At 47.2% G+C, this 26,788-nt stretch overlaps 1 protein-coding gene across 4 annotated transcripts in view; it reads left to right on the top strand.

The window, feature by feature from the left end:
• EXOC2 (exocyst complex component 2) overlaps positions 1–26,788 on the top strand; it is a 211,867-nt gene that overhangs the window by 37,609 nt on the left and 147,470 nt on the right. For all 4 annotated transcript variants that reach the window (XM_062183810.1, XM_062183824.1, XM_062183817.1 and 1 more), the window contains exons 2-6: positions 536–692; positions 4,714–4,890; positions 7,480–7,606; positions 19,830–19,943; positions 22,625–22,749. In XM_062183810.1, the coding sequence (XP_062039794.1) occupies positions 575–692; positions 4,714–4,890; positions 7,480–7,606; positions 19,830–19,943; positions 22,625–22,749 (661 nt within the window). In that variant the 5' untranslated portion in view covers positions 536–574. The remainder of the gene's footprint in view (positions 1–535; positions 693–4,713; positions 4,891–7,479; positions 7,607–19,829; positions 19,944–22,624; positions 22,750–26,788) is intronic.

Below are 26,788 nucleotides of genomic sequence, written 5' to 3'. Positions count from 1 at the left end.
CTGAACCCTGAACTTGAGGAACTCTGCAGGGTGTGTTACTGAGCGCTCGTTACTTGTTGCTGCCTACTGCGTGCTCGGTACCGTCATCCTCAAGACGCTCCTGTTAGTTTTCAGTTACCTTGTGGCATGAGTTCAGCTGTTAGCTCTGTTTCACAAAGTAGAAGACATAGGTTTAGAACAGAATTAGTCAACGGGAACACCAGTGTTCAAACACAGGTCTCTGATGTTGGAAGAGCTCCCACTGCACACTTGGGATTCAGCAGTGTAGGCATGGAGCTAAATGATGACTGACTCTGGCTGCCGCGGTTGACAATTCTGGGAAGGCTGTTACGCTGATGTGTTTCCTGTCATTCTTTCTAACTGGAGTGTCCTTAGTAACTTACGGTCTGGGTATTGATTGATACGTGACTGCCAAAAAGCCTTCAGAAGTTTGTGTTTAAGAGCCTTTATATTTTGGCACAGAATGTCTACATTTTCATGTTTTTAGTTAATGGCTATCTCAATTGGCATTAATGTTTTCTTTCTCATTTAACAGGTACTGTAACTAGATCACCAGTTTGATCCAGGAGGTACAATGTCTCGCGTGCGACAACCTCCGCTCGTGACAGGCATCTCTCCCAATGAAGGAATACCATGGACAAAGGTCACAATCAGAGGAGAGAACCTGGGCACTGGTCCCACGGACCTGATAGGTAAGGGGTTTAGAGTGCTGAAGGTGATAGGGCTTCTCTGAATGAAAGCTGAAAGGAGGACTTTGTTTTCCGTGACGGTCGCTGCGTCCTGTCTGTGTCGTCCCTCCGTGAGTCCCTCAGCAGGTGTCTGCAGTGGAGATTTGCCGTCCTCTCCTGGTGTCCACACCTTCTACTTCCCCTCCCTGACACAGCCGCTGAGTCAAGTGCTCCGTGCGTGATCCAGGGTCTTGTCTTCTTCGGGCTCTTCAGAGCAGGGCTACAGCCCATCTTCAGGTGGCAAGAGGACTGCTTGGCCCTGTCCTGCTAGCTCCCGTTCCTGCCTTCCCCCGTGAAAACTTGTTTAGAGCAAGCCGAGGTGTAGTTTTCAGGATGAGTTTGGTCTTTTCATCTTTTCTGGCAGAGTGGAAGTTCAGGAGCATGAATGTTAGGACGTCGTGCAGGCGGTTGGCATGGCCTAAGTGTTTTTAGACGCTGGCCTACATGCTGTGTTTCCCCCCTCCCATGACGTGGGTTGCTGCTGGCTTACTTCTTACTTATGTATTTGAACGGCAGAGTGACGCAGACAGGCAGACAGGTACACGCAGGTCCTGTATCTGCTGGTTTGTTCCCCAGATGTCTGCAACAACTGGGGCTGGGCCAGGCCAAAACCAGGAGCCAGGAACTGAGTCCAGGTCCTCCAGGTGGGTGTCAGGGACCCGCGTCGTTCTTCGGATGTAAGCTGTTGCCTCCCTTGGGGTGTGTAAGAGAAAGCTGGCAGCAGGAGCAGAGGTGGGACTCAAACCCAGGCGCTCCGACGGGGAACGTGGGCATCGTAACTGCTGCGCCAAATGTTTGCCCTGTCCTGGTTTTTGGCATAGCTCGTTGCAGATGTTTCTTTACCCAAGTGGAAAAAATCTCCAGAATGCATGGAAATATATAGATGAGAATTGTGTCCAAAATTTTAACTGGCAGTCACTGAGTGCCAAAACATGACAGTTACTAGTCTGTGTGAATTTTAATCTTGCTTTAGCTTCAGGCATTGCTATTCTTATTTGACTAAGTGTGTATTACTTTTGTAAACCTTGCCGGTTCAGCTTTCAACCTGCCCCATATATTGCCAAGAAACCATTTTTTAAAAAAGCAAACTTAGCCTGCTAAATAATTTAAGTGTTTTTAACTCAGATGATATCTACACTAGCCAAGTAAAACACTATAAAAAGTACTTTACTTGGAACTCTACAAGTTACTTTGTAAAAAAATGATGCTATTATGTTTCATGAAGCAGATTTCTTAGCTTTTAGTAACTTAGCAAAAATGCGTGTAAGAAGTGAAGAAAGAGGTATTATAATCTTATTTTCTTTTCCTAACGTTCAAAATGATCTGTTAGAATCTGTGTTTCAATTATGTGCTGATTTTTAATTTTTGGAGTAAAAATACAGGTCCAATTTTAAATCAGAGAAACCTTGAAAATAGGTACTACTGGATGAATGGCCTGCTTGGTCTGTGGGGAGTTTTGTGCTAACTTTGTGGATATCATTCGTGTTTACTTGTGTGAATATGTCCTGAAGGCTTTGTGTGTCTGAAATCTGTTCCCATTTTCAGTTTTAGTCATATGATAATTCCCTAGCAGAGAACTTATATAGGAAGGGAGTTTTTTTTACATGAAGCTACTATTTATATTTTTACATTATGCCTTGATGTTTATTGCTGAGTTATTCTCCTTTCTGAAGTGAGGTAATATTTAAAATCACAAGAACTCTTTGATACTGTAAAATTAAAAATATTAAATTGTGTATTGATCTGTAGTGATATAAAAATATCTACTATCTTTAATTAAGCAGGTTTTAAATTAAAGCATTTCTTGTTCTTTTTTTTTTTTAAGTTTTTTTTTGTTTATTTGAAAGGCAGAGTTTCAGAGAGAGAGAGAGAGAGAGAGATCTTCCATCCTCTGGTTCACTCCCCAAATGGCTGCAACGGCTGGGACTGGGCCAGGCAGAAGCCAGGAGCCGGGAGCTTATTCTGGGTCTCCCATGTGGGTGCAGGGGCCCAAACACTTGGACCATCCTCCACTGCTTTCCCAGGCACATCAGCAGGGAGCTGGGTCAGAAGTAGAAGCAGCCGGGTCTCGAACCTGCGCCCATATAGGATGCCATTGTCACAGGCAGAAACAACCTGCTATGCCACAATGCTGGCCCCTGTCATTCATGTTAAAAATACATAGGCTGATGTATGTATGCATGCATGAAATTACTTGAGCAAGTATGAGTTGTAAAAGTACTTATCTTGGGGGGCTTAAATTTTTGATAACAAAAATTATCAGGAAGGATTTCAAAGACATTCCCATTTCGAAAAAATTTTTGAATTATTAATGTATTTAAAGATGTGTCATTACATAGTAAAGATATGAACAGTAAACTTAGTCCTAAAGGCAATTTAAATGCTAATATTAAAAAAAGCAAAGTTGCATAAATGAATAAGTAATAGATGTTTTAGGGGAGCACCTAACACTGGTGATTTTAAGCACTGTGGTGTTTCACCTGCCAAGGTGCCTGTGTCCATCCTGCAGGCTCTGGGTTTTAGTCCTAACTCTGCTCCCAGTTGCACACTTTGGGAGGTGGAAGTGATGACTTGTAGTTGGGTTCCTGACACCCATGTGACAGACCTAGACTGAGGGTCTGGCTCAGTCCTGGAGACTGTGAGTATTTGGGGAGTGAACAAGGCGGGGGAACGCTCTCTCTTTGCCTGTGTCTGTCGTCCTCTTTCAGATACATAAATAAAGTAGTAATTTTTCTTCCTTTATGATTAGCATAACGTTTTTACTACACAAAATGTCTCTTGAATCCCTCTCTCCATTTTTAAAACCAAATTTGGCATTGGTTGAGGTATTCCTGGTATCTGGATGGAAAAAAAAAATTCCTGCAATTGCCAAACTTGATTGCTAGGCAGTTTACAAAGTTAAATAATTAGAAAAGAAAGTGTGAAGTTTCTGGGTCTGTGCCACACACATTCTGCTTTATTTTTTCCAGAAATATTTATTCCACTGGTCTCTCATTTGCAGAAATGGAAAAATGCTAGCTGGCCAGCGTGGTGGTCGATGAGCTGGTGTTCATTTTCCCTGGAGAGCCTGCCTGTTCACATATGTGTCTTAGCACTTCCCTGCTTGGTTATTGCTTGAAGTTTCATTCATATGGTACTGGAGAGGGCAGTGTCATGGGTGGGGCCTGCCGTGAGTGCCAGTTTACCGGAAGAGCAGCACGTAGTGTGGTGAAGTCTCACTAGGAAAATACCAAGGCAGCATGGGTTTCCATCGGAGGATTCGGTGGGCAGATAGGAGAAATGAGCTAGCAACTGAGGAGTGCCCGAGGACATTTCACGGAATTTATACTTAAAATGTCATTCTGCAATACCGTGTGTGGTTGAACACTTAGAAAAGTATATGCAGGTTATTTTCAGGAAGATGCATGAATACAGGATGTTGTTAGGAAATGGTGTGTGTATATCTATTCATATACATACATATACCACTTATTAACATTCTATAGATATTTTCAGGAATATACATATATTTTTCAGGAAGATGGATAAATACAGAATGTTGTTAGGGAATGGTATATATATACATACATGTATATATGTATGTATATGTTTATACACACACACACACCACACCCCATTACTAACACTCTTTAAATTTCTTTATCAATAACTTACTTTAATCATAGAAGTGTCCCTTCTAAAACTGGAAATATATGTGATCCTCATTGATTAAATAATCTGGAATGCCCTGACATGGGGACCATAGTCAGGTATTTTCCAATTCTACGCATGTTTGACGAAACGTATAGCCTGAAAGGAGTCTTTAATATCAGAGAAAAAACAAGTTAGGAAAAAGATTAATAGAGGCAACAGTGTATTTGCAAATCCTATGGAGTACCTTCAGCAATGAGCGTGGCCACTGAATGGGAAACATTGCTCTTTCTTTGTCGTGCTAGACGCGCTGCAGGCTGTGTCCTTGCTGTTCTCAGCTCCGTTGTGTTTTCAGGCCTCACGATTTGTGGACACAACTGCCTCCTGACGGCCGAGTGGATGTCTGCGAGTAAAATAGTGTGTCGCGTGGGGCAAGCCAAGAACGACAAAGGGGACATTATTGTGACAACTAAATCGGGTGGCAAAGGAACCTCAACAGTGTCTTTCAAGCTGCTGAAACCTGAAAAAATAGGTAAAACCTTCCGTGACTTTCTTTCGTAGAAGAAACTAAACGTGAGCTTGTCTCTTAGCAGGTAGAAGAGTAGAACTCTCATGTCTCGTTAACATCGTGTGTTTGTTTGGATAGGCGTGGGATGTGGTTAACATTGGCGTTACTTTTTCAAAGGCAGTGCACCCTGCTGACAGTCAATGAAATATAAGGATGTCAGTCATAAGTTTTTGGCAAAGTATGTCCTTTAACGTTTCAGTGTACCCATTTTTTTGGTCTTTGTCCTGACTGTAACAACAGCACATTTAAACTGTCACCCCCTGAAGACTGGCAGAGAAACACGTTTCTGATCTGGCCCCGTTAGCAGTGGGTTGTCTCAGTGCCATTCCCTTTGCTTCATTTTCTCTGTCCTTTGAGGCCAGATGCAGAGTTGCTGGCCCAGGTCTGCCTGTGCCCCCCAGCCTGCACTTCCCTCGTACCCCATCGTACTTCCTGTGTTCCTTTTGTGGCCACTACCTCTTGCCACCTTGTGCTGGCAGAGGTTATGAGCTTGCTTTGTGGAGCTGGACTGAACTCTAACCAGTGCTTCTACCACAACCGTCCTCTAATCCAAGGCCTCGTTGCTTCGTGGGCAAAAGTGCAGAATCACATCTCCTGCCTGCTAGCATCACATGGGTCAGAACCTAGCGTACGGGGCTTAGTGCAGCCCCTTACACAGCAGGTTGGCAGTTTTATTATTTAATCGTTGGTCTCCTGTGCCGTCTGTGCATGGCTGTTTTCTGGAGTAGCAGTGATGTCAGCTTGGTCCCGGTGCTGCCACGGTTTAGTAGCTGGTGATTTCTGCACAATGAGGGGATATCATAGTGTAATTGAGCTCAGCTGGTCTTCTCTTCACACGGGAGAGTAAGCGGTAAGTCACTTTGTCACCGTCTTTGTTTTCTGTCTTAGATTGCAGAACCTTCCTGCAACATTATCCTCCACAAATTCCTGCAGCTTTTTGTTTGAGAGGCAGAGTGACAGAGAGACTGGGAGAGACAGAGAGGGAAAGTCCTTCCATTCTCTGGTTCACTCTCCAAGTGGCTGCAAAGGCCAGGTCAGGGCCAGTCCCAAGCTGAAGCCTGGAGTTGCATCTGGGTCTCCCACGTGGGTGGCAGGGGCTCAAGTACCTGGGACATCTGCTGCCGCTTTCCCAGGCACTCTGCAGGCTTTGTAAATGGTGGCTTGATCCTCTGGGACCCCAGAACTTTTTTTAAAATGAAAGCTTAAGGAATTTAACGGAAAACTCAAAGTGTATTATAAACACATGCATTTAAATAGACATTTATACATAGATTCTGGTTTTTCCCCTCTCGTTTAACATCTTAAGAAACTGAAGTGTGAAATTGAAGCAGCAGGTTTTTGTTTTTTTTTTTCCTAGAGGTCTATAAAACAATTCTGATACAATTAAATATCATCTTGTAGCATGATAAAAATTTATGTGAAAGTAAGAATTTTACTGTAAAATATGCAGCCAGAACCTAGTATCTAGCAGGTTCCCTGAGGGTGGACTGTGGGTGCTGGGGGTCAGTGGGCTCTCAGTCACACAGCTGCAGGTTGCCTGGTACTCAGAGAGCCCTCTTCCAGGACGCCTGCCTGCCTGCCTGCTCTAGTGTCGCGCGGGGTCCTTGGGGCAGCTGTGCCCAGCGGTGTGAGGAGGAGCTCAGTCACACAGGCAAGGCGCTGCCTGCAGAGGCTGTGTGGTGGACCTGCTCTGTGCCCAGTCCGCTTTCCCAGACGGCCCCCTCAGTTCCAGCACTCCTGTGCTTGTTGGATGTTTTGTGGATTTACCTAGTGACTCAGCATAATATAGAAACAACATCTGTTTCTATCATATAGGATAGTTCTACATTGACGATAGTAAGAAAAATGAGAAATAGCAAGGAATATATTATTCATCACAACTTCATGAAAATATGTCAGTGTTTATAGAGAAGAAAATGAAAGGCATTTCTTGAGAGTTTCCAGTAACATTTAAAAAAGATTTGGCTTTCATCTGTAGATAGCTTATGGAAGCTAGGAAAAGAACTTAAAAGAATAAATACAAAATCGTTTACATGTATTGATTATTCAGCAGTATCACAGACAAGCTTTTCATTGAACTAATGCTTAATTTGAATGTTTTGTGCCTGGATATTTCCTAGCCTTTGCCAAAAGCTTATGAGGTTTTAGAACATTCTCTTGAATAAAAAAAAAATTATAGGTCATATTTTGCATTTTATATACTAACTTTGCAAATTTTTTTATCAATTTAGTCAGCGATATTTACCAATTGTATAATTACAACGATTGTAATATTTATTATTTGTAAAAAGAACCTTTGTTTTAGCAGAACTTTTTCTCAGCCGCTTAGTTTGTCTTTTGTTTTGAATTGCAGTGAAACCATAAGCCTAGAATGTTATTTTTGTCTTATTTTATAGACGCTTAGTGTTTTTAAATTAAATCATCAGGCACTTAAATGAAAAGTCTGAATGATTGTACCTTCAGCTGCCTTCAGAATAATCTGGATTGTGTGTGTGACATGGCTTGGAGGAGGCCGGTGCGTCTCTTGCTAAGGATGTACCTCCTCTCCTGTAGGCGTCTTGGATCAGTCTGCCGTGTGGGTGGATGAAATGAATTACTACGACCTGCGCACCGACAGGAGTAAAGGCATTCCTCCCCTATCCCTCCGTCCTGCTAATCCACTTGGCATTGACATTGAAAAGTGAGTACCCTTTTCTTTAAGTTTCAGTTGCGGAAAGTTTTCTCTACTTCCTGTAGAGGCAGTTAGCCTCCAGAAGTGTCCCAGGGAGCGCAGCTGAAGGCAGCAACAGCACAGTTGTTGCCAGACAGGAGCCAGGGCTGAAGCACCCTCAGCCTTCTGCCCGTGAATGTCCACAACTGAGCACCCTCAGCCTTCTGCCCGCGAATGTCCACAGCTGAGCACCCTCAGCCTTCTGCCCGCGAATGTCCACAGCCAGTTACAAGTCTGGGCAAAACTTCTTTACCTCTTGAGGGTTTTGAGTTTGAATTTTGTGAGTAAGAAATTCTTGAGATTTTGTTAACTAATACTTTTAGTGATGTGAGCATTGGTATGTTTCTGGAGTTGGCAGGCTTCACTATTTAGACTGTACCTGAAGTCAGAGTAAAATTCAGTCTATCCATTTGCTTGATTTTTCTAGAAATATTTTAGAATAATTAGGTTCAACCTGATCTTTGATTTTGTTTATAATCTCTGCCTATTATACTTACAAAAACCTAGACATATTTTAATTATGAGATTTTGCCAGGTAAGTGATATCTGTAAGATATTTTGTAACTGAGTTTTTTCTTAATCCCTAGTATAGTGCTTTAGTTGCTCTTTTTAAGAAAGATTTATTTATTTATTTTAAAGGCAGAGTTACAGAGGGGCAGAGGCAGAAACAGAGGGGGCGGGGGAGTCTTCCATCTGCTCTTTCACACCCCAAGTAGCCACAAGGGCCAGAGCTGGGTGGATCTGAAGCCAGGACTTCTTCTGGGTCTCCCACGTGGGAACAGGGGCCCAAGGACTTGGACCATCTTCCACTGGTTTCCCAGGCCATAGCAGAGAGCTGGATGGGAAGAGGAGCAGCCAGGACTGGAACCAGCACCCATATGGGATGCCAGCACTGCAGGCTGTGGCTTTATCGACTTAGCCACAGTGCTGGCCCCATGCTTTAGTTACTTACAACTCATCTGATACTCTAACTGCCAATTCAGTGTTGCTTCTTAAACATGCATCAGAGGTGACCAGTTAGTTCTTGTAATGCCTTAATAATTAGAGCTTTCTTTTAGGTTTCCTAGTGATGAAGACAATTCTCCATTAATAGTTCTACATTCAACCTCCCCACCCACTCTTGAAGATGGTTTGTAATTCCAATAGCAGGCTTCAGCCCCTGGCTGAGAGGGAGGCGGCCTGTTTGTCTTGGGAAGGGATCCTGTGTTGAGAAATTCCTGGGGCTTAGCAGCTTTTGTGAGCTCAGACTGCCCCAGGTGGTATCTCTGGAGCGCTCGGGCAGTCTGGGTCCTGCTGGAGCTGCTGCAAGGATTTCGGTAAAGCTCTGGGAAGTCTGGGGAAGAGCGGTGGCGGCTAGGAATCTGTGAGAGCAGTTTGGCGCCTGCCACTTGGCGGCTGATGGAAGCCCTTTAGGGCCTGCTCAAGGCAGCGTAGAGGGGGCCGGCCACCTGTTCTGCCTTAGCCCACCCTCAGACAGAACCAGCAGAGTGAGGGTTCAGTCTGCTGCTTGCTCTCGAGACATTGATCTCCTCAGACACTTTGATATTTTGGCGGACTCCTGTGTGACCCCTGCCTGTGTGTTCTCTCTCCCCCGCTCCTCGTTCTAGCTGTGCCATCCTTGCTGCAGCCCACAGGGGCCTTGGCCTAGACTGTCCCTGACCCCTGACCGCACTGTGACCGGGTCTCGGGATACTCCTATGACGGGGACAGCAACAGCAGCAGGGCTCTCTTAAACTCTCCTCCCGCTTTGAGAGGCGGCGAGTTGGGGCTGGAGCCCGACGCCCTCTGTGTGAGGCCAGGCCCGACAGCATCCAGCAGGGAGACTGAGGCGCTCGTGTCCCTCCCTGTGCCTTGGTGTCCTCCAGCGCAGAACGGAGGACTCAGTGAGTGAACACAGCAGGTGCCCAATAAATTTCAGCGATTACTGTGATCCTTTGCTCTTCATGGATGGACACCACTCATTGTGATCACCGACACTTGGGGAAAGAATCTCTTTTTGGTGGCATAAAATTTCAGAGTAATAATGTTACCGGAGAATGGTAGGGTTCTTGTCTTCGCGCAAGAAAGAATTCAGGCGTGAGACAGAGTAGTGGAAAGTAAAGTAACAGAGTTTATTAGGGAAGGGACATCCGTAAGAACGGATGGGCACCTCTCCAGACAGGACCTGGGAGTGTGCGGTCTCTCAGACTGGGGGAGAGCAAGGTTACATGGTTGAGTGGAGAGATTACACCTGGCCAGGCAGGCGGGCGGCTCAGCAGAGAGGCAGAGGGCTGAGTCCGGTTGAGGGGGTGAGGTGAGGGTGGGGTCGGGGGGTGTTTAAGGAGATGGGGCTTTGTCTTCTCACATCTCCTGAAACAAAGGATTTTATGGCTGTAAATATTAAGAAGCTCCTATCTGAGTTTTCCCCTGAAGGTATCAGACAGGAGGAAGCCTAGCTGGCGCCATCCTGAGTTTAGAGGAAGGGTGAGCAGGACCCCCTGGAGAATTGGGATCCGGAGCAGGGTGTTTGAGATGCAGATACTGGGCTGCACCTGGGAGATTGTGGAAGATTTGTCAGGCAGAAGGGGCGGGACCCCCACCTGGCAGGTTATGGGGTAGAAGGGGCAGGGCAGGATGGAAACACTGGGCTGCCCCTGAGACGTCATCGGGATTGAGATGCAGATGCATGTGCCGGACATAGCTGTCTTCTCTTTAGGCCTTTGTGTCACACACACATAAGCTCATATCTGACTTCCTCCTAACGATAAATGGCAGTAAAATCTTGAAATAGTCTGTGCTCTTATTCAAGAAGCGCTGAAACGGGGACAGCATTAATACATCTCTCCTTCAGGCTGTCACTTAAGTTTCAGTAGTATTTGCTCAGCTGTGGAATAATGGCAAAGGATAACTTTTGAAAAAGGTAGGATACCATGACTCTTAAACACAAAATGAGCAAATATCAGCTTCTGGAAATTCGTTCACTAGTGAGAGAACTGGTAAGATGTGAAGAGCAGCCCTGAGGAAAGTCCGGCGCAGAGCAGCTGCCAGTGGGAATGCTGAGTCCAGAGCTGGCCACGTCCACAGCTGTGTGTTGCCTGCCTTGCGATCTGTGGACAGGAATCCCTCGCGTCACCCCTGGCATCCCACAGCCCCCTTCTCTCTCTGCAGTCGAGGCACAGTAGCCACTGAGAGAGGAACACAGGGATCCCAGGAGAATTGGAGAGTAGCAGGAGGTCCCGCTGGACAAGGAAGCACTCAGGAATCTGTCCATCTAAGAGAGGAAGATGCCAGGAAGCACGGGCCTGAAAGATCAAAGTATAAAACCGAGAGAAGAGGGTGCTTTGGGCCAGAAACATGGTTTTCCGAATTCCTTTTTAGAAAAATTTTGTGTTTAAGATACTATCAAGAAAGTTGCATTTATTTTATTGGATTCTTTGGGCTCAGATTGGGAAATAGTATTTCAGAGACCGATGAGGAAAGGAAGGGCAAATGGTTAAATGTTGGTGTAGGTGTTATTTCCCTGAGCCACTTACTGTTTTGCTAGCATATTTGAGAGAGAGAGAGAGAGTGTGTGTGTGTGTGTGTGCAACCTGCAGCAGTTGGGTCTGGCTAGGGTCAAGGCTGAGAGCCAGGAGCTCAGTGCAGGGACCCCGCCATTCAGCTGCTGCCTCCCAGGGTCTGCAGCAGGAAGCTGGAGTGAGGAGTGGAGCAGGGCCCTCTGCTGTGGGACAGCGCTAGGCCACGTGCCCACCCCCAGCTGGAAGTAAGGGGAAAGTTTTGCATCGAAGTTAGAACCCTCAGTTCTTTCATTTCTGTTCACTGATGCCACTTGGGGGCTTCCTTTGTCATGGAAAGCGGGTTTCTTACAGTGTCAGCACTGGTGTTGAGGTCCAGCCGGTCCAGCACCACATCCCCTGCGGGAGTGCTGGGTGGGGTCCCTGCTACCCTGCTTCCAGTGCAGCTTCCTGCTACTGTGCCTTTAAAGGCAGCGCAGGATGCCCCAGGTATTGGGGTCCCTGCCACCCACTTGGGAGGCCAGGATGTAGTTCCCTCCTCCTGGCTTTGGCCTGGCCCAGCCCTAGCTGTGGTGGTCATTTGAGGGAAGTGAGCCGATGGACAGAAGGTCAGTCTCCCATTTTTCTCTCTCTACCTCTCTCTGCCTGTCCTACCCCCCAACTCCCCACCCCCTGTTGCTTGTTTTTCAAATAAGTAAATCTTTTTTAAAAAGTCTATGGAGAAGGAATATTAGGATTTTTACTATTATTTGCTCATTGAAATGTGTTAATTAAGAAGTTTTGAAGAATTGGAAGCCCTTGTTGTGAGCTATTCAACTGTGGTCCTGATGAATTGCCCGATTAAAGCAGTCAGGCCACCTTGGCTGATACATCAGCTCCCGGAACCTGCAGTTGGGAATGTTTATGGGAAGTCCCTCCAGCTGACCCTCCCTTGTACCAAGTGGAACAGTGCGGGGCCTCCAGTGCGGTGGCCAGTTCATCTGAATATGAAAAAGCAAGTGAGAGTAACACAATCTAGTTTCCTTCTTGCTCTTTGCTGTGAGTCAGAGTTTAATAAATATTTTATTGGTGGACCCAGCACGCATGCTGTCATCTTTCATCCCACAAGTTTAACAACTGGCATTTAAAGGCCGCCGGTGACTGTTAAAGTCCTTCATACTCCTGAGTTTCTAACTGATGTTTTTGCACACATGGTGCCATGATACTTATAAAAATGTTACTAATTGCTCAGAGAAAAATAACCTTGCTTTGAATTGAGACTAGAGTTTTCTTGTAAAAGGTCTGTATTCCTGATTTATTATGTCGATTGTCACAAATGTATATATATGTTGTTTGCATGCCTGTGATTGTAATGAAGACAAACTATTTAAACTGAGAAAGAAGGTAAAAACAGGTTCATACTGAGTGGAAATCTTTACTAGGTTTTTCTAAGTAATATGGGAGAGATGGTACATGTGTGGGAGAAGGGGCAGAAACACAGAGCTTTGCCCTTGGTTGTCTATGATCCCCAGCTTTTTGTGGGTGAATTACTCCCTGCGAATGTACACTGCCTGCAGTGGCCAGTTACTGTGCTACTATATCTGTTTGATTCATGGACAATGCAAACCTGACGTTTTCCTCAGCAGTTTGAATTTCTAACTGAAAGAAGTGGTGACCGGTCTTTTCACTGCCTTTTAAGGAAGGGAGTGTGACAGCAAAATAATTCTTAGCAGGAGTGTGGAAGAGGAGAGTGTTGGACTCTTTTGAAAAATAGATTGTGGGATATGATAGTGCCTAACTTCAGACACGATCAGACAAAAAAGAATCCATCAGAACACACAACATGTGACAGAGCAGTGTAGACAGTGTTGCTGGGACTTCAAGCCTGAAAACAGTGTCACATGCCCAAGAGAGCGGCACAAACCCACTTTGACTGGCTTAACCCCTGCTTCCCTCTGTCTGTGCCACAGACCAAGAGTAAGGGACTGTGAACTACGGCCCGGCCTGCCGGGTGCGGCACGGCTCGGGTGTTCTCACGCCAGGGTTGGTCTCTCACACCGAGCTTCACCACTGCATACCCTTCTCACAGGACAGGTGAAGGCTCCTGTGTCACGGACATGCCTGACGTTTTAGGTCCGGCCCCTCCGGCTGCGTGCCCGGCCCTTGCTCCCGGGCTGGCTCACCATTTCTTCAGAAGGTTGACATCTTAGCCTACACTGCCATCTAATGGAAGTGGGATTTTTGGGGGTGGGTGATGGCAGTTTTGCATGAGTCTCCATGGAGGTGTGTGCTGACTCCCTGCTGGTAGATTGCAAATGAAGGCTTAGTTTGAGTTATCACTTTATCTTGCTTCTATTGACTTGTTGAGCCAGCATTTCCCGGGGTAGGTTAGAGTACAAAATCAGGTTTTTTTTGTTTGTTTGTTTTGTTTTTTTGTACAAACACTTGGGTTTTGACTATCCATTTGATTGTTGATATTATTAATGCCTATTATTAAGATCATTAGTATTTGTTTTCCATTCTAAATCAACTCTTCCTTTCACTGCCCTTGTACATTTTTGTCTTACAGATTTGTCTTGCATTTTCGTTTTACATCTAAGATTCTCTGGTTCTTCGTGTGACAGTAGATCAGCTACTCACACGTAACGTCTTTCAGGCCATTTCCTCATCGGCCATATGGAAATATTTAACACTTGTTGTTATGAGAACCAGTAGAAGGATATTTATGAAAATAGCCTGTATTGTGGATATATATGTGCACAGTACATAAGTACAAAGAAGAAAAGTAACACAAATAGCATTTCTGCGCATTTATTGTGTGCAGAGACGGCTAATTTTTCCTCATTCTCTATTTTAATCCTCAGAGTGTTCCTAAGACGAAGAAAATATGATGCTGTTATCTCATACCCTCCCCAGGGTCCTACAGACAGACTGAGCACACGTTGAGGTGGAGCCCAGCTGCTCTCGCCCACTGCTTGCCGCAGCCACCTCCCAGGGCAGTGCTGAGATGCGTTGTCCTCTGTCCTCTGCGGCGTGGTTGGCTCTTGGGCATTGTCTTTCATTTTCCCCTGCTGCCCCAGATCATCTGTTTCACATTTTTGAGGTGTTTGCATGCAAGATCACAGGATTTGGATGGGTATCTTGGATTGAATCAGTAACAGAAAATGAAAGTTCTTTTGCTGAAATGAGAAGAGAATTTTCTCTTAATGTGCAGGGTCTGCAGAGGATGGGCCAGCACAGGTGAGCCAGTGAGGCAGTCACGTCGCCGAGGTGTGAGGCACTGGCTTTGCTGTTCTGCTTCCCTTCGCACGGCTTCCGCAGTTCTGGTGTGGCAGACAGGATACGGTCCAGAGGCAGGAGGGTGCTGTCTTCCTGGCTCCCCTTGGAGGCATGGAGACCTTTCCTGGAAATGCTGCAGCAAAGCTTCACCAGTCCTCACCGGTCAGGACAGGACTGCCCATTAGAGCGAGGAGGGTGTGCTGGGCGTGCTGGCCTCCTCCTGGGCTCTGCTCAGCAAGGGTGGGAGTGCTGAGCTCTGGGATTCTGCCAGCCCGGGGGCACAGAGTCGCGTCACCAGCCGTCAGCATCTGCTAAAACCGGGGTGTGTGACTCTTGGTCCAGAGATTCGTTGTGTGGTTTCCAGGGTATTATTTGACATCTCTGTTAGAATCTTGCCGTTTTTTCCAAGGTTTATTTATTTGAAAGTCAGAGTTACAGAGACAGAGAAGGAGAAACAGACAGAGATCTTCTATCCACTGGGTCACTGCCCAGATGGCCTCAATGGCCAGGGCTGTGCCAGACCGAAGCCAGGAGCCAGGAGCTTCATCTGGGTCTCCCATGTGGTGCAGGGGCCCAAACAGTTGGGCCATCTTCTGCTTTTCCCAGGCCACCAGCAGGGAGCTGGATGGGAAGTAGGGTAGCTGGGACACGAACTGGCATCGCAGGTGGTGGCTTTTCCTGCTACACCACAATGCCAACCCCGGGATTTTGCCCTCTTGAAGATAATTTCTTATAAGTCTGATTCCTGGACTAGGTCTCAGCTCTTGCTTCTGCTTAAGATAGAATTAAGACTGGTAGGAGAGTTTTAGTGTCTTCAGTCCTAGGGCTGCTTCTGAGGATCTGGGGAATCGGAGATGAGGCTTTGACCAAGAGCTCCCGTGCTTCTCAGACTCTGCGTGGCCGTTGAGCTGCCTGCAGGAGCCACACACGTGTGGGGGATGCGACACGAGTAGGTGTGTCCATGCTTCAGACCTTAGCCACAGCCCCCTGGCAGGAGCGGGTGGCTCCCTTGCCGTTCCTGCTGACAGCAGCACCTCGTTCAGGGTTTGCCAGCCCTGCTGGCGGCATGGTGTGGTGTGCACGTGATTGAAGGGATGAGGGTGCTGAGCCTGTGGACACCTCCCGCTGCACCCCTGGGCTTCTGGTCACTTCTCTTCACCTCCAGAGAACGTGGCGTGGAGGAGAGGGGGGTGGGGAGGGCCACCTCTGGGGCGGGGGGTTTGTCACAGCTGTCCTAGCGCCCTCACCAGGTGTCGGAACCTTGTCTGTATTTGTAAAAACAGCCGTTCAGTAGTCCAGGGCACTACTAGAGCTTCAGGACCAGGGGAGTTGTGGGTTCTGAGGACAGCGCCCCAGCGCCAGCATCTCGACTGGCCAGCACGCGTCCTTTGTCGGTGCCCCGTCCAGCCCTCTGTGTTAAGCCAGATGTGGCTGAGTGGCTTAGCTGGCTGTGTCGTCCCGGCCATTGCCCTGGCGTACGGCGCTGTCCTTTTTGAGTTTCACCTGTGCGTCTTAAGACACGTGTGCTTTTTTCCACTGTCATTTTTGTCATGGGTCCCTAGCCCAGTTTAACTTTTCAGTGTTCTCTGAGTTTGGAGTCGATTCCTGGGAGAGGAGGGTCTCCCGTCACTGAGTGACTCGCAGAGGTTTGTTGGCAGGGGTTTCCTGGATACCAGGTGACTCTGCAGTGCACTGGGCAGTGGAGATTATTTAGCTTCCTGCGTAAGTGAAGGGTGAGGCAGCGTGGAGCCCCAGCGTGCGGAAGCAAGGCTGAGAAAACCGGAGTCTGCCTGCCCCGGGTTCTTCTCCCTCACGTTCGGCTGGCCGTGGCCGTGCTGGTCCTTCCAGCCGCGTGCAGACAAAGCCACACGGTCCCTCATACGGCCAGCCGGAGCGGGATGGGAGAGCTGGGGCTCAGCGCGCTGGGGCTCAACCAAAGCCTCTCTGTTCACTTGTTACGTTCCCCCAGAGCTGTAACTTAGAAGCACGGTGCACCAAGAAGTAAAATGGGAAAACCTTCCGGAGATGACTGGGTTTTCTTGACTCAGTGAAGCCTGAGAACCAGCATGAAGAATCCAAACCAAAACAAACGTCTAAAAAGGCAGAGTGCTCCACCTCACTGTCAGAGAGTGCTGGCTGGTGAAATCATCACAGCGATTCTGACCGGGGACCTTTCAGCTTTTGGAGCTCGCCAGGCACAGGGTCGGCTGGGGCTCGGACTTCACTGAACCGAGGGCTCCCAGTCCTCCCAGCATCTCGTTTCTGCCTCTCCTCTGCTGTCCCCGTTTTCAACAGGACTCTTTCTGCCCTGATTGAAAGGAGAGCCTTTTATTTTATCTTACTGATTGATTTTATGAAGATTTACGTATTTATCTGAAAGGTAGAATTACAGAGAGACAGAGGCAGAGAGGCAGACAGAGAGAAAGGTCTTCTAAACACTGGTTCGCCTGGTTTGGGTCGATCCGAAGCCAGGAGCCAGGAGCTTCCTCCAGGTCTCCCCCGTGGGTGCAGGGGCCCCTGCACTTGGACCATCTTCTGCTGCTTTTCCAGGGGCATCAGAGGGAGCTGGATTGGAACTGAAGTAGCCAGGACTCCCACTGGTGCCTACACCACAGTGCTGGCCCCTCTTCCCATTTTTTAACATTTTATTTTCCTATTTAAAGTTTTTGAGATAACATTTTCACTTACAAAGACTTAGTGCTCCACTAAGTAAATGAGTTCAACAAATAAAAACCAAAGAGGCTGTAGTGCAGCAGAAATATGGGTAAGGGCTATGAACAGTCAGGAAATGAAAAGATGTCTGTGTCACTCAGATGTGGTCAGGGTTAAAGCTTATCAGTTGTTGGTCTTAGCTGGGGCGTGGGAAGCAAAGTGGTGCCTCTGGTAAGCATGCATTGTTTTTGTTGTTTTAAAGATTTATTTATTTATTTGAAAGGCAGAGTTACAGAGAGGCAGGGGCAGAGAGAGAGAGGTCTTCCCTCTGCTGGTTCACTCCTGAAATGGCTGTAACAGCTGGAGCTGCGCTGATCCCAAACCGGGAGCCGGAGCTTTTTCTGGGTCTCCCACATGAGTGCAGGGGCCCAAGGACTAGGGCCATCTTGTACTGCTTTCCCAGGCCACAGCAGAGAGCTGGATCAGAACAGGAGCAGCCCTGGGGACGCCGCTGTGTCACAGCTCCTCACAGCTGGCAGGAGGACAGTTCAGCAGGGAGCAGCAGTGTGCTGATGACGTGCTTTACTCGTGACTGAAGCAGGATACTAAAATATACCTTAATATGACTTAATGTCCAGCACCCATGTGGGATGCCGACACTGCAGGTGGTCGCTTTACCTGCTGCGCCACAGTGCCGGCCTCAGGAGACCTTGGCTTTGGGCTGTGCTGCCTACTTACCGATGGGGCCCGTGTTTGTGCAGGTTGAGCATCCCGAATCTGAGAATCCAAAATCTAAAATGTTCAAAAATCTGAAACTTGTTGAGCACTAACATGACGTCACTGGTGTCACAGTGCAATGTACAAAGTTATATAGTTACCCTCAGACTAGGTGTATCAAGTGTATGTGAAATATAAATGAATCTTGTGTCGAGATTTGGTCCCTCCCCCAAGAATCAGAAGAAACTGAAACCCTTCTGACGCCACACGTTTGGAGATGTGCGCTAGTGGGGCAGCAAGGCTCCCAGAGAAGGGGAAGTAGGAGAGCCATTGGTATTCCCACATCCCTTCTGCGGTAGACGTTTGCCCACCGCTGAATGAATCTAAAAGATACTAGGCTATTAAACAACATCATGTGCTGTGTGCAGCCCACTGGTTAGGCGTGGCTGGTGTATCTGTGTTTGGTTCAGAAAGGACAGCGACCTGGAAGGAACAGTGGGAACAAACGGGCGCGTACAGGAACGCGTGATGGACTTGGGCTGCTAAAGCTGTAGGGTTGAGGAGTAGCGAGACAGACAGGGAGTCCTGAGGGAGAAGCAGGTCTGCTCCTTTAGGTGCTTGGCTCTGGGGTTCGGACGTCACGCAGGACCTGGGCTGCGGGGCCAGCAGCGCACGCTGCGTGGTTGTGAGGCCTGCCGGCAGGGCGGCCATGGTACCTACACTTTTTTTTTTTCTTTTTGACAGGCAGAGTGGACAGTGAGAGAGAGAGACAGGGAGAAAGGTCTTCCTTTTGCCGTTGGTTCACCCTCCAATGGCCGCCGTGGTAGGCGCGCTGCGGCCGGCGCACCACGCTGATCTGATGGCAGGAGCCAGGTGCTAATCCTGGTCTCCCATGGGATGCAGGGCCCAAGGACTTGGGCCATCCTCCACTGCACTCCCTGGCCACAACAGAGAGCTGGCCTGGAAGAGGGGCAACCGGGACAGGATCGGTGCCCCGACTGGGACTAGAACCCAGTGTGCCGGCGCAGCAAGGCGGAGGATTAGCCTAGTGAGTCGCGGCGCCGGCGGTACCTACACTTTTAGACACATCTGGGGTCCCACTGTGCCCTGACCCATGGTAGATACTGAATGTTTGGACAGATAAGACAATAAATTTACTAAAAGTTGATCTTTTTTTTAAAGATGTATTTATCTATTTGAAAGGTTACATAGAAGAGGAAAGGGAGAGAGAGAGAGAGAGAGAGCGAGCGAGAGCGAGAGAGCTCTTCCATCTGCTGGTTCACTCCCCAAATGGCTGCAATGGCCAGGGTGGGGCCAGGTCGAAGCCAGGAGCTCCAACCAGGTCTCCCACATGGGTGCTGGAGCCTAAGGACTTAGGCCATCTTCCACTGCTTTCCCAGGCACATTAGCAGGGAGCTGAATTGGAAGTGGAGCAGCCAGGACTGGAACTGGCGCCCATATGGGATGTTGGTGTCACAGGTGGCAGCTTAGCCCAACACGCCACAACACCAGCCCCTAAAAGTTGATCTTAAAACTGTGGACGAGACAAGGGAGTTGCAGACGATGTATACCGTGTTGTTACCACAAGCTTTTCTTAACTTTATCCTAGATGTGGACGTGTAAATGCGAGTGCTACTTACTTGGGTCTAGCTTTATTAATATTCTTGGGATTTCTTGGGCATTAGTATGTCTTAAAACAGCTCTCATAAAAGTCTTTAATAAAAAGGCATTTTAGCAGAGTGATCTAATGTTTTTAAATTTCACTATGTCCAAATTTTGATTTTTATTCATTAAATGGGGAATCGATTCATATGTTGTTAGGTTTCATAAAAGCATAATCTCAGCCTTATGTTTTAAACCCTCTTTAAATCTTAAATTTTTGATTGATGTAATTTCTGTATTTCAACTAATATCCCATCATAGATGCACAAAGATTGCTTGCTAGGAAGCCAGTCATGGTGTGAGAAGCATCCTGTGTCATACAGCAGTTTGCGTTCAGGTCCTTGGTGATGTCTGTTACTCATTTGTACTCATTAATAGTTGAAATGTATTTTCACCCTTTCCCCCCTCAGGAGTAAATTTCCACAGAAAGACCTAGAAATGCTGTTCCATGGAATGAGTGCCGATTTCACAAGTGAGAATTTTTCCGCTGCCTGGTATCTCATCGAGAACCACTCAACCACCAGGTCAGTGGGTGTTGGGTGGCCGCTGGGGGTCGTGTGGTAACTGGAGTCTCAGGTCTGGCCCCGAGCCCCTGAGTCCTCTGGCGCTGGGGGCCTGTGAGCATCTGAGGGCGTCTGTCGCTGAGTTTGTGAAGTGAGGTTGTCAGGAGGCTCGTACTCCCGATGGTCACGTGATGTTTCCCTTTCATTACCTCGTTAGACTTCTGCACCTCAGCTTGAGACCCAGCCCGCTGTGTGATCTTTCCATACTCAGATAACACCATTTGTTTAAAAGTCAGAGTTACATAGAGGCAGCGGCAGAAAGAGAGAAAATTATCCATCTGCTGGTTCACTCCCCACATGGCCACCAGTTGGGGCTAGGCCAGGCTGCAGGGGCCCAAGGACTTGGGCCAGCTTCCAGTGCTTTCCCAGGTGCATTAGCAGGGAGCTGGATCGGAAGTGGAGCAGCTGGGACTCAAACCAGCACCCATATGGGATGCCAGTACTGCGGGTGACAGCTTTACCAGCTATGTCACAGTGCTGGCCCCAACACCAGAATTTAAATTCTGGTATAAACTGCAGACACACCACCTTCCCTGGCCATAGGGCAGGGAAAGGAGAGGTGGCTTGTCATTCCGTACACAGCCAAGAGGTGGAGGAGCTTGTGTGTCTGAGATGGAGCCTGCTGACCGCGTGTCACCTGCTTACCTGCAGAACAGCCTGTGACTCACTGGTGAGCAGTTCTAGTCAGTAAAACACACGTGGGTGAACGATTGGCTGACGGCTTGAAATTTGCATTCTGGATAGGTTAACTTTTTTCTCCTGAAACTTTTTCTTCATTTAAATAAAAATAGTACTGTGAACCCTTTCTCAGGGCAACAAGCTATGTGAAAAATGCCAAACTTTCCGTCAGATGTTAACACCAAGAGTGGTATTGAGAAATCAGTACCTACTGTCCAGCAGGTGAGGCTAAAATTCATGAACCAGGCTGCGAAATCTGAAGCTGTATAAGTAGTGGGAAGATTTGGAGTCTCAAACGAAGAACTCCTTTTCTCTCCAACGTGTGCTCTTAGACTTCTGTGCTGCAAAGTTTTCCACGTGAGCATTTAGATGTCATTACACAGAAGAGCAAGAGTGGTGTTCTGTCAGACCAACGGCAGCAGGCAGAGAAACACACGCGCGCGCACACACACACACAGTGCCCTGGGGACGCCGCTGTGTCACAGCTCCTCACAGCTGGCAGGAGGACAGTTCAGCAGGGAGCAGCAGTGTGCTGATGACGTGCTTTACTCGTGACTGAAGCAGGGTATTAAAATATACCTTAATATGACTTAGTAGTTGTAGGGGTAGGGGTAGGGGAGAGAGAGAGAGAGAGAATATCCCATTCCAGATGTTTACAGCACTGGGTCTGGGCTAGACCAAGGCCAGGAGCCAGGTACTCGGTCAGTCTCCCACATGGGTGGCAGGGCCCAAACACTGGAGCCACCACCTGCTGCCTCCCGTGGTGTGCATTAGCAGGAGTGGTGTGGGTGTTTTAACTGGTGTCACCACTGTGCCTTAATGCGATTTTGAATTCCCTCAACAGGATGAAAACTACCACGGGAAAATGTAGGAAAAGTTGGTATTTTAATATATAGAATAAATTTGGGCTGATGAGTTTGTAAAGCAAATGTCTACATGAAATTTTCATCATAGCAGATGGTCCTGCTTGTATATTTGGCTATGCTTTTTTGACAGTTGTGTCAGAATTTGTCTGTTTTCCGTGGTGGGCCATCACGTGGTGCTCAGGAATGTATTCAGGGTTTTACAGCCACATTTTGTTTGCTCAAGTGGAAATCAAACTTAGGAAGTATAGAGGCCTACCTTCCTCCCTCCCACCCCGCTTGCCATCCAGAGATAAAATATTGTGGTCTTCTCAGTTATTTAAATTGTGCATAAACCCATAGCTTTTAGGTGGTTTTATGATTAAGAACAGGGGAAAGGTATTAATATAGTGAGACTAACATTCTAATTATCATTATCATCATGATCATCATTGTTATTTTGATTACCCAAAATCCTTCAGTGCCTGTGCAGAGAAGTGCCGCCTTTAATATCTGCCCATCCTCGTGCTGTGGTGTAGTGGGTGAAGCTGCCACCTGTAGTGCTGGCATCCTCTGTGGGCACCGGCTCGAGTCCTGGCTGTGCTGCTTCTGGTCCAGCTCCCTGCTGTGGCCTGGGAAAGCAGTAGAAGATGGCCCCAGTCCTTGGGCCCTTGCACCCACATGGGAGACCTGGAGGAAGCTCCTGGTTCCCGGCTTTGGACTGGCCCAGCTGCAGCCATTGTAGCCATTTGGGGAGCCAGAGGATGGAAGACCTCTCTGTCTGTCCCCCTCTTTCTCTGTAACTCTGCCTTTCAAATAAGTAAAATAAGTGTTTAAAAAAATCTGTCAAAACCCTCTCTGTTACAAGTCGCAAACATCACACGTGGTCCATGAAAATAACTGTGTGTGCATTTACTTCTGACACACTGGCAGTCACCGTCTGAGGGCAGTTGAGCTCTAAATGGGCATAGTACATGAAAGGCTGAGATGGAGGTGAAAATTTGAAAGCTTTTGGTTTTCGTCTGGCTGGATGCTCTGCTAATCCGCCTGCCCGAGCTGCCCACTTAATGGCCTGTCTGACTGCTTTTTGCAGTGACGTTCGGTTTCTCTGTTTCGTTTCAGTTTTGAGCAGCTCAAGATGGCAGTGGCCAACCTGAAGCGGCAGGCCAACAAGAAGAGCGAGGGCAGCCTGGCCTGCGTGAAGGGCGGGCTCAGCACCTTCTTTGAGGCGCAGGACGCCCTCTCAGGTAAGGTGATCCGCCCAGCCATCTGCGGAGCCCCTGCTCCCTCCGGACACCCGACACCACGCTCCCCGCGTGTTTACAGGCTGCCGCGTTCCGTCTGTATTTATAAAAGTGGGGACTAAAATGTGCCATAAATATTTGTTGCGGCCCAGGCTGGAATCTCTTTGAAGGCTCGGTACTTTAAATATTTGTCTCTGCTGCTTTCGTTGACCCATCTTCCATGTGTGAAATGGGAGACTACCTCTCCCACGATGCCCAGGCTGCCGGGCTGATAAGAAATGAGATCACAACGGGTACAGTTCTACAAGTCTTAAAATCCTTGTACAGCCCTCCGTGTCTTACCCATCTGGTCGATTCCATAAATGTGACCGTTTGTGTGTTTGGCCTCCCGCACACAGGGACAGATTGAGCTGACCCCGGTCTGTGCCATCGTCCGTCTAGTGAGGGAAGTTAACGAAGTAGAAGTGTCATGGCTTTACCCATCTCAGTGAAAGTGCGGTTGTTGGATGCCTTTAGTACCCCAAGTCCTGTGAGCTGAGTACGTGGAACTCTGTATCGGGAGGCAGCACCTATTCCATTCAGAAAGACATGCATGTTCCGTTCAGCGCACAGACATCCCGTTACTGTTTTTGAAGCCTCTCCCGCTGTGCCAGCTGTGCTCCGTGCAGCTCCTCCTTTGCAGGGGTGGGGGAGGGGGTAGGCTTTTGGAGGGGTTAAATGTGGAGGCCTAGGAGGGCACAGAGCAAGCAGGTCTCTGCCCTGGAAATCCTCTGTGCCCTGCTTCCCCACGTGGTGCCTGTCTTTGCGCTCGCTTTGCTGTTGCTCAAAGCCAGCACGTGCCAGTGTTAAGCCGCATCAGCAGGGACAACCTGAGCACAGGGGTGTGGGCCCAGCGTTGGGCAGGGTGGTTCCTGCTCGGCCGAGTGGCGGCACAGACGGGTGGTGATGAGGTGACTGCACTTGAGATGTGGCCTTTCCCTCGACCTTTTGAAAAACAGGCTTGTGTCCACATGTACATTTGTATTTGTGGTCTTTGCTCTGTGTGTGGCCTGCCTGGGGCGCACGTCAGGAAGTCTTGTTTGTTGTGCATTTGTGTTGTCTCATTTATTAGATATTTCCCAAGTATGTGGGACACTTGAAGTTTAACAAAGATAATGCTGACCAACAACTAGCCGGCAGGTGACTTCATGGCATATTGCAAATGGCTACAGGAGTAACTTTGAAGCCTGTGGATAAGAGCACATTTATCCAGCTTGCTTGCTTTTTCATGAAAAGGAAATGCATATTATAACAAGTATCAGAATAGCTCAGTGATTAGCAAGAGCTACTTTCGTGGTAGAGAGGATCACAGTAACATTTTCTGTACTTCTTCTGGTCTTTTTTTCTTAGCTTACATTGCACAACTGGTATTATATCGGGTAGAGAGTTGTCTATGTTAGAAACCCATTTTCTTCAGCTAAAACCTCTCCTAGACGATCATACTTATTTACAGTAGCATTTGATTTATTAGTAGCATTTATAATTTTTTCCAAGAATTATCTTAAGTGAAATTTGTCTGTAGTTTTTGAAAATGCTTTGCTGGGCAGGCACTTAGTGTTACTATTATGCAGAATCATATGGCTGTGTTCATGTCTGTGTGTGGACTTGTTCAAAATTTGAACGAGCTGACTGAGTTCTTACATGTCTGGAAATGTCTTTTGCCTTACATGTGAAAGTTGCTCAGGTAATTTGTTTTACTTTTCTGTTAAGAAGATTTTGACATTCTGAAAGCTGGGACTTGGTAAGGGATGCCCCTCAACCTAGATTTCTATACCCCATAAAAATACAGAGTGCAGCACGAAGCACCTGCCCCTTCACCTAGCAAATATACACCATGAAAATACCTTTTAAAAACAAAAGCAAAATAAAGACTTCTTCAGATGTGTAAAATTGGAAAGAGTTCAATCATATGCATGGATTTACACATTTTTTTTGCACTAAAGTAAAATTTTCTTTTAATTCAATTTACTAGGAACTCTTTTTTTTTTTTTTTTTTTTTTAATTTATTTATTTATCTGAAAGCCAGAGACAGAGAGAGAAGGGGGGTGAGGAGAAGTCTTCCATTCACTGGTTCACTCCCCATATGGCCCACAACAGCCTGAGCTGAGCCAATCCAGAGCCAGGAGCCAGGAGCTTCTTCCAGGTCTCCCACACAGGTGCAGGGGCCCAGGGACTTAACAGAGCTGGATCGGAAGTGGAGCAGCCAGGACTCGAACCAGCACCCACGTGGGATGCCAGCATTGCAGGTGGTGGCCTTTCCCACTGTGCCGCATCTCTGGCCCCAGACTTTTTTTTTTTTAAAGATTTATTTATTTGTTTATTTGAAAGAGTGATAGATGGCCGCAGTGGCTGGAGCTGGGCCAGGCTGGAGCCAGGAGCCTGGAGCTCCGTCCAGGTTTCATCCTTCATTGCCTCACAGATGTGTTAGCAAAGCAGTTGTGTAGGACGCTGGTGCTGGCAGGCGGCAGCATAGCTCACTGCACACAGCGCCGGCCCCTGCCGGGAGCCTTTTCCCGTACCCTTGGATAGTCCATCTCCATGTCACTTAGATTTAGCAGTTGTTGATATTTTCCCATAATTTCTTTATTAGTATTTTTGTAGTTGGGTTTGCTGATGTTTTAAAACAAATCTCAAGCTGTATGGCATTTCTCTGCTATGTACCTTAGCACAAGTGCCTCAAATAGGGACGCTTACCTACATAGCCACAATGTGATTATCACAGCTAGCGAAATTAGTAACAATTCTTCAACATCATCTACTTCCCAGTTCATATTTAAATTTCTCCTGTTATCCTCAGATTTTCTTTCTTTCTTTTTTTTTAAGGTTTATTTTATTTTTTTGAAAGGCAGAGTTACAGAGGGAGAAGGAAAGACAGACTTTCCACCTGCCGGTTCACTCCCCAGATGGCCACAATGGCTGGGCCAGGCTGAAGCCAGGAGCCAGGAGCTTCTTCCCAGTCTCCCATGTGGGTGCAGGGACCCAAGCACTTGGGCCATTTTCTGCTGCTTTCCCAGTTGCATTAACGGGGAGCTGGATCATAAGTGGAGCAACCGAGACTCGAACTGGTGCCCACATGGGATGCCAGTGTTGAATGTGGCAGTTTAACATGCTACATCACAATGCCGGCCCCAGATTTTCTTTTTCATAGTTGATCTGTTCAAATTAAGATCAAATAAAGGCCAGGCTTTTCATTTGATTTTTCAGTCTCTTTGCCTGTTTGGAGCTAGAGCAGCTCCCTGCCTCCCCTGGCCTGTCTCATTTCTTCCGTGCCATTGGCCTGTTGAAGACACAGGCCGTGTGTGCTGTAGGATATCCTACCCTTTGGGTTTGACTGGTTTCTTTCCTCCTGCTATCATTTATTTTTCTCTCCATGTACTGCTTGGACTTATCTCATTATCTGGGACTTGTAATATGTTTGGCTGCAGGTAGTACTTTCTGCAAGCTATTTGATCATCTCCCAGAGGCCACTAGTATGTGGTTGTCCCCCTGTAGAGACCCTGCCGTGGGTCTGTGATGTGGGGGAGGGGCTAGTACTGGCAGTTGAGATATACATACATGTATATAATATATAATATATATATCTAAATGTGTGGCCACACACACACACATACTTTTAAATTTTCTGTTTTCTGCACTTTATTTCAGTTCGGTTTCCCCTCGTAGTTCTCTATTTCATCGATATTTTCTTTTTTTTTTTTTAGCATTGCCTTATAACTTTGAAATCACTTAAGATTCATGGTATAAACCCTTTTCATTATCTGTTTATTTGTATCTTCCACTTTATTTTTTAAACATTCATTCTTTAGTGTAGACTTTTTTTGTATTTTAAAACTTGTCATTTTAATTTTTTCTTCCATTAAGTAGTTTATAGAAGGTTTTCAGTTAGTTTCTAGTTTTACAGGATTGTGAACAGACTGTGTTTCTTACTGTACGTCAACTTTCTGTGCTTATGCCACAGATAGAGGAGAGGATGCACTGTTTGATAGTGTGCTGCCAGTGTGTG

This window comes from Lepus europaeus, chromosome 3 (assembly GCF_033115175.1).
Source record: "Lepus europaeus isolate LE1 chromosome 3, mLepTim1.pri, whole genome shotgun sequence".
Classification (NCBI taxonomy): domain Eukaryota; kingdom Metazoa; phylum Chordata; class Mammalia; order Lagomorpha; family Leporidae; genus Lepus; species Lepus europaeus.
This window is presented reverse-complemented; position numbering and strand designations above follow the sequence as displayed.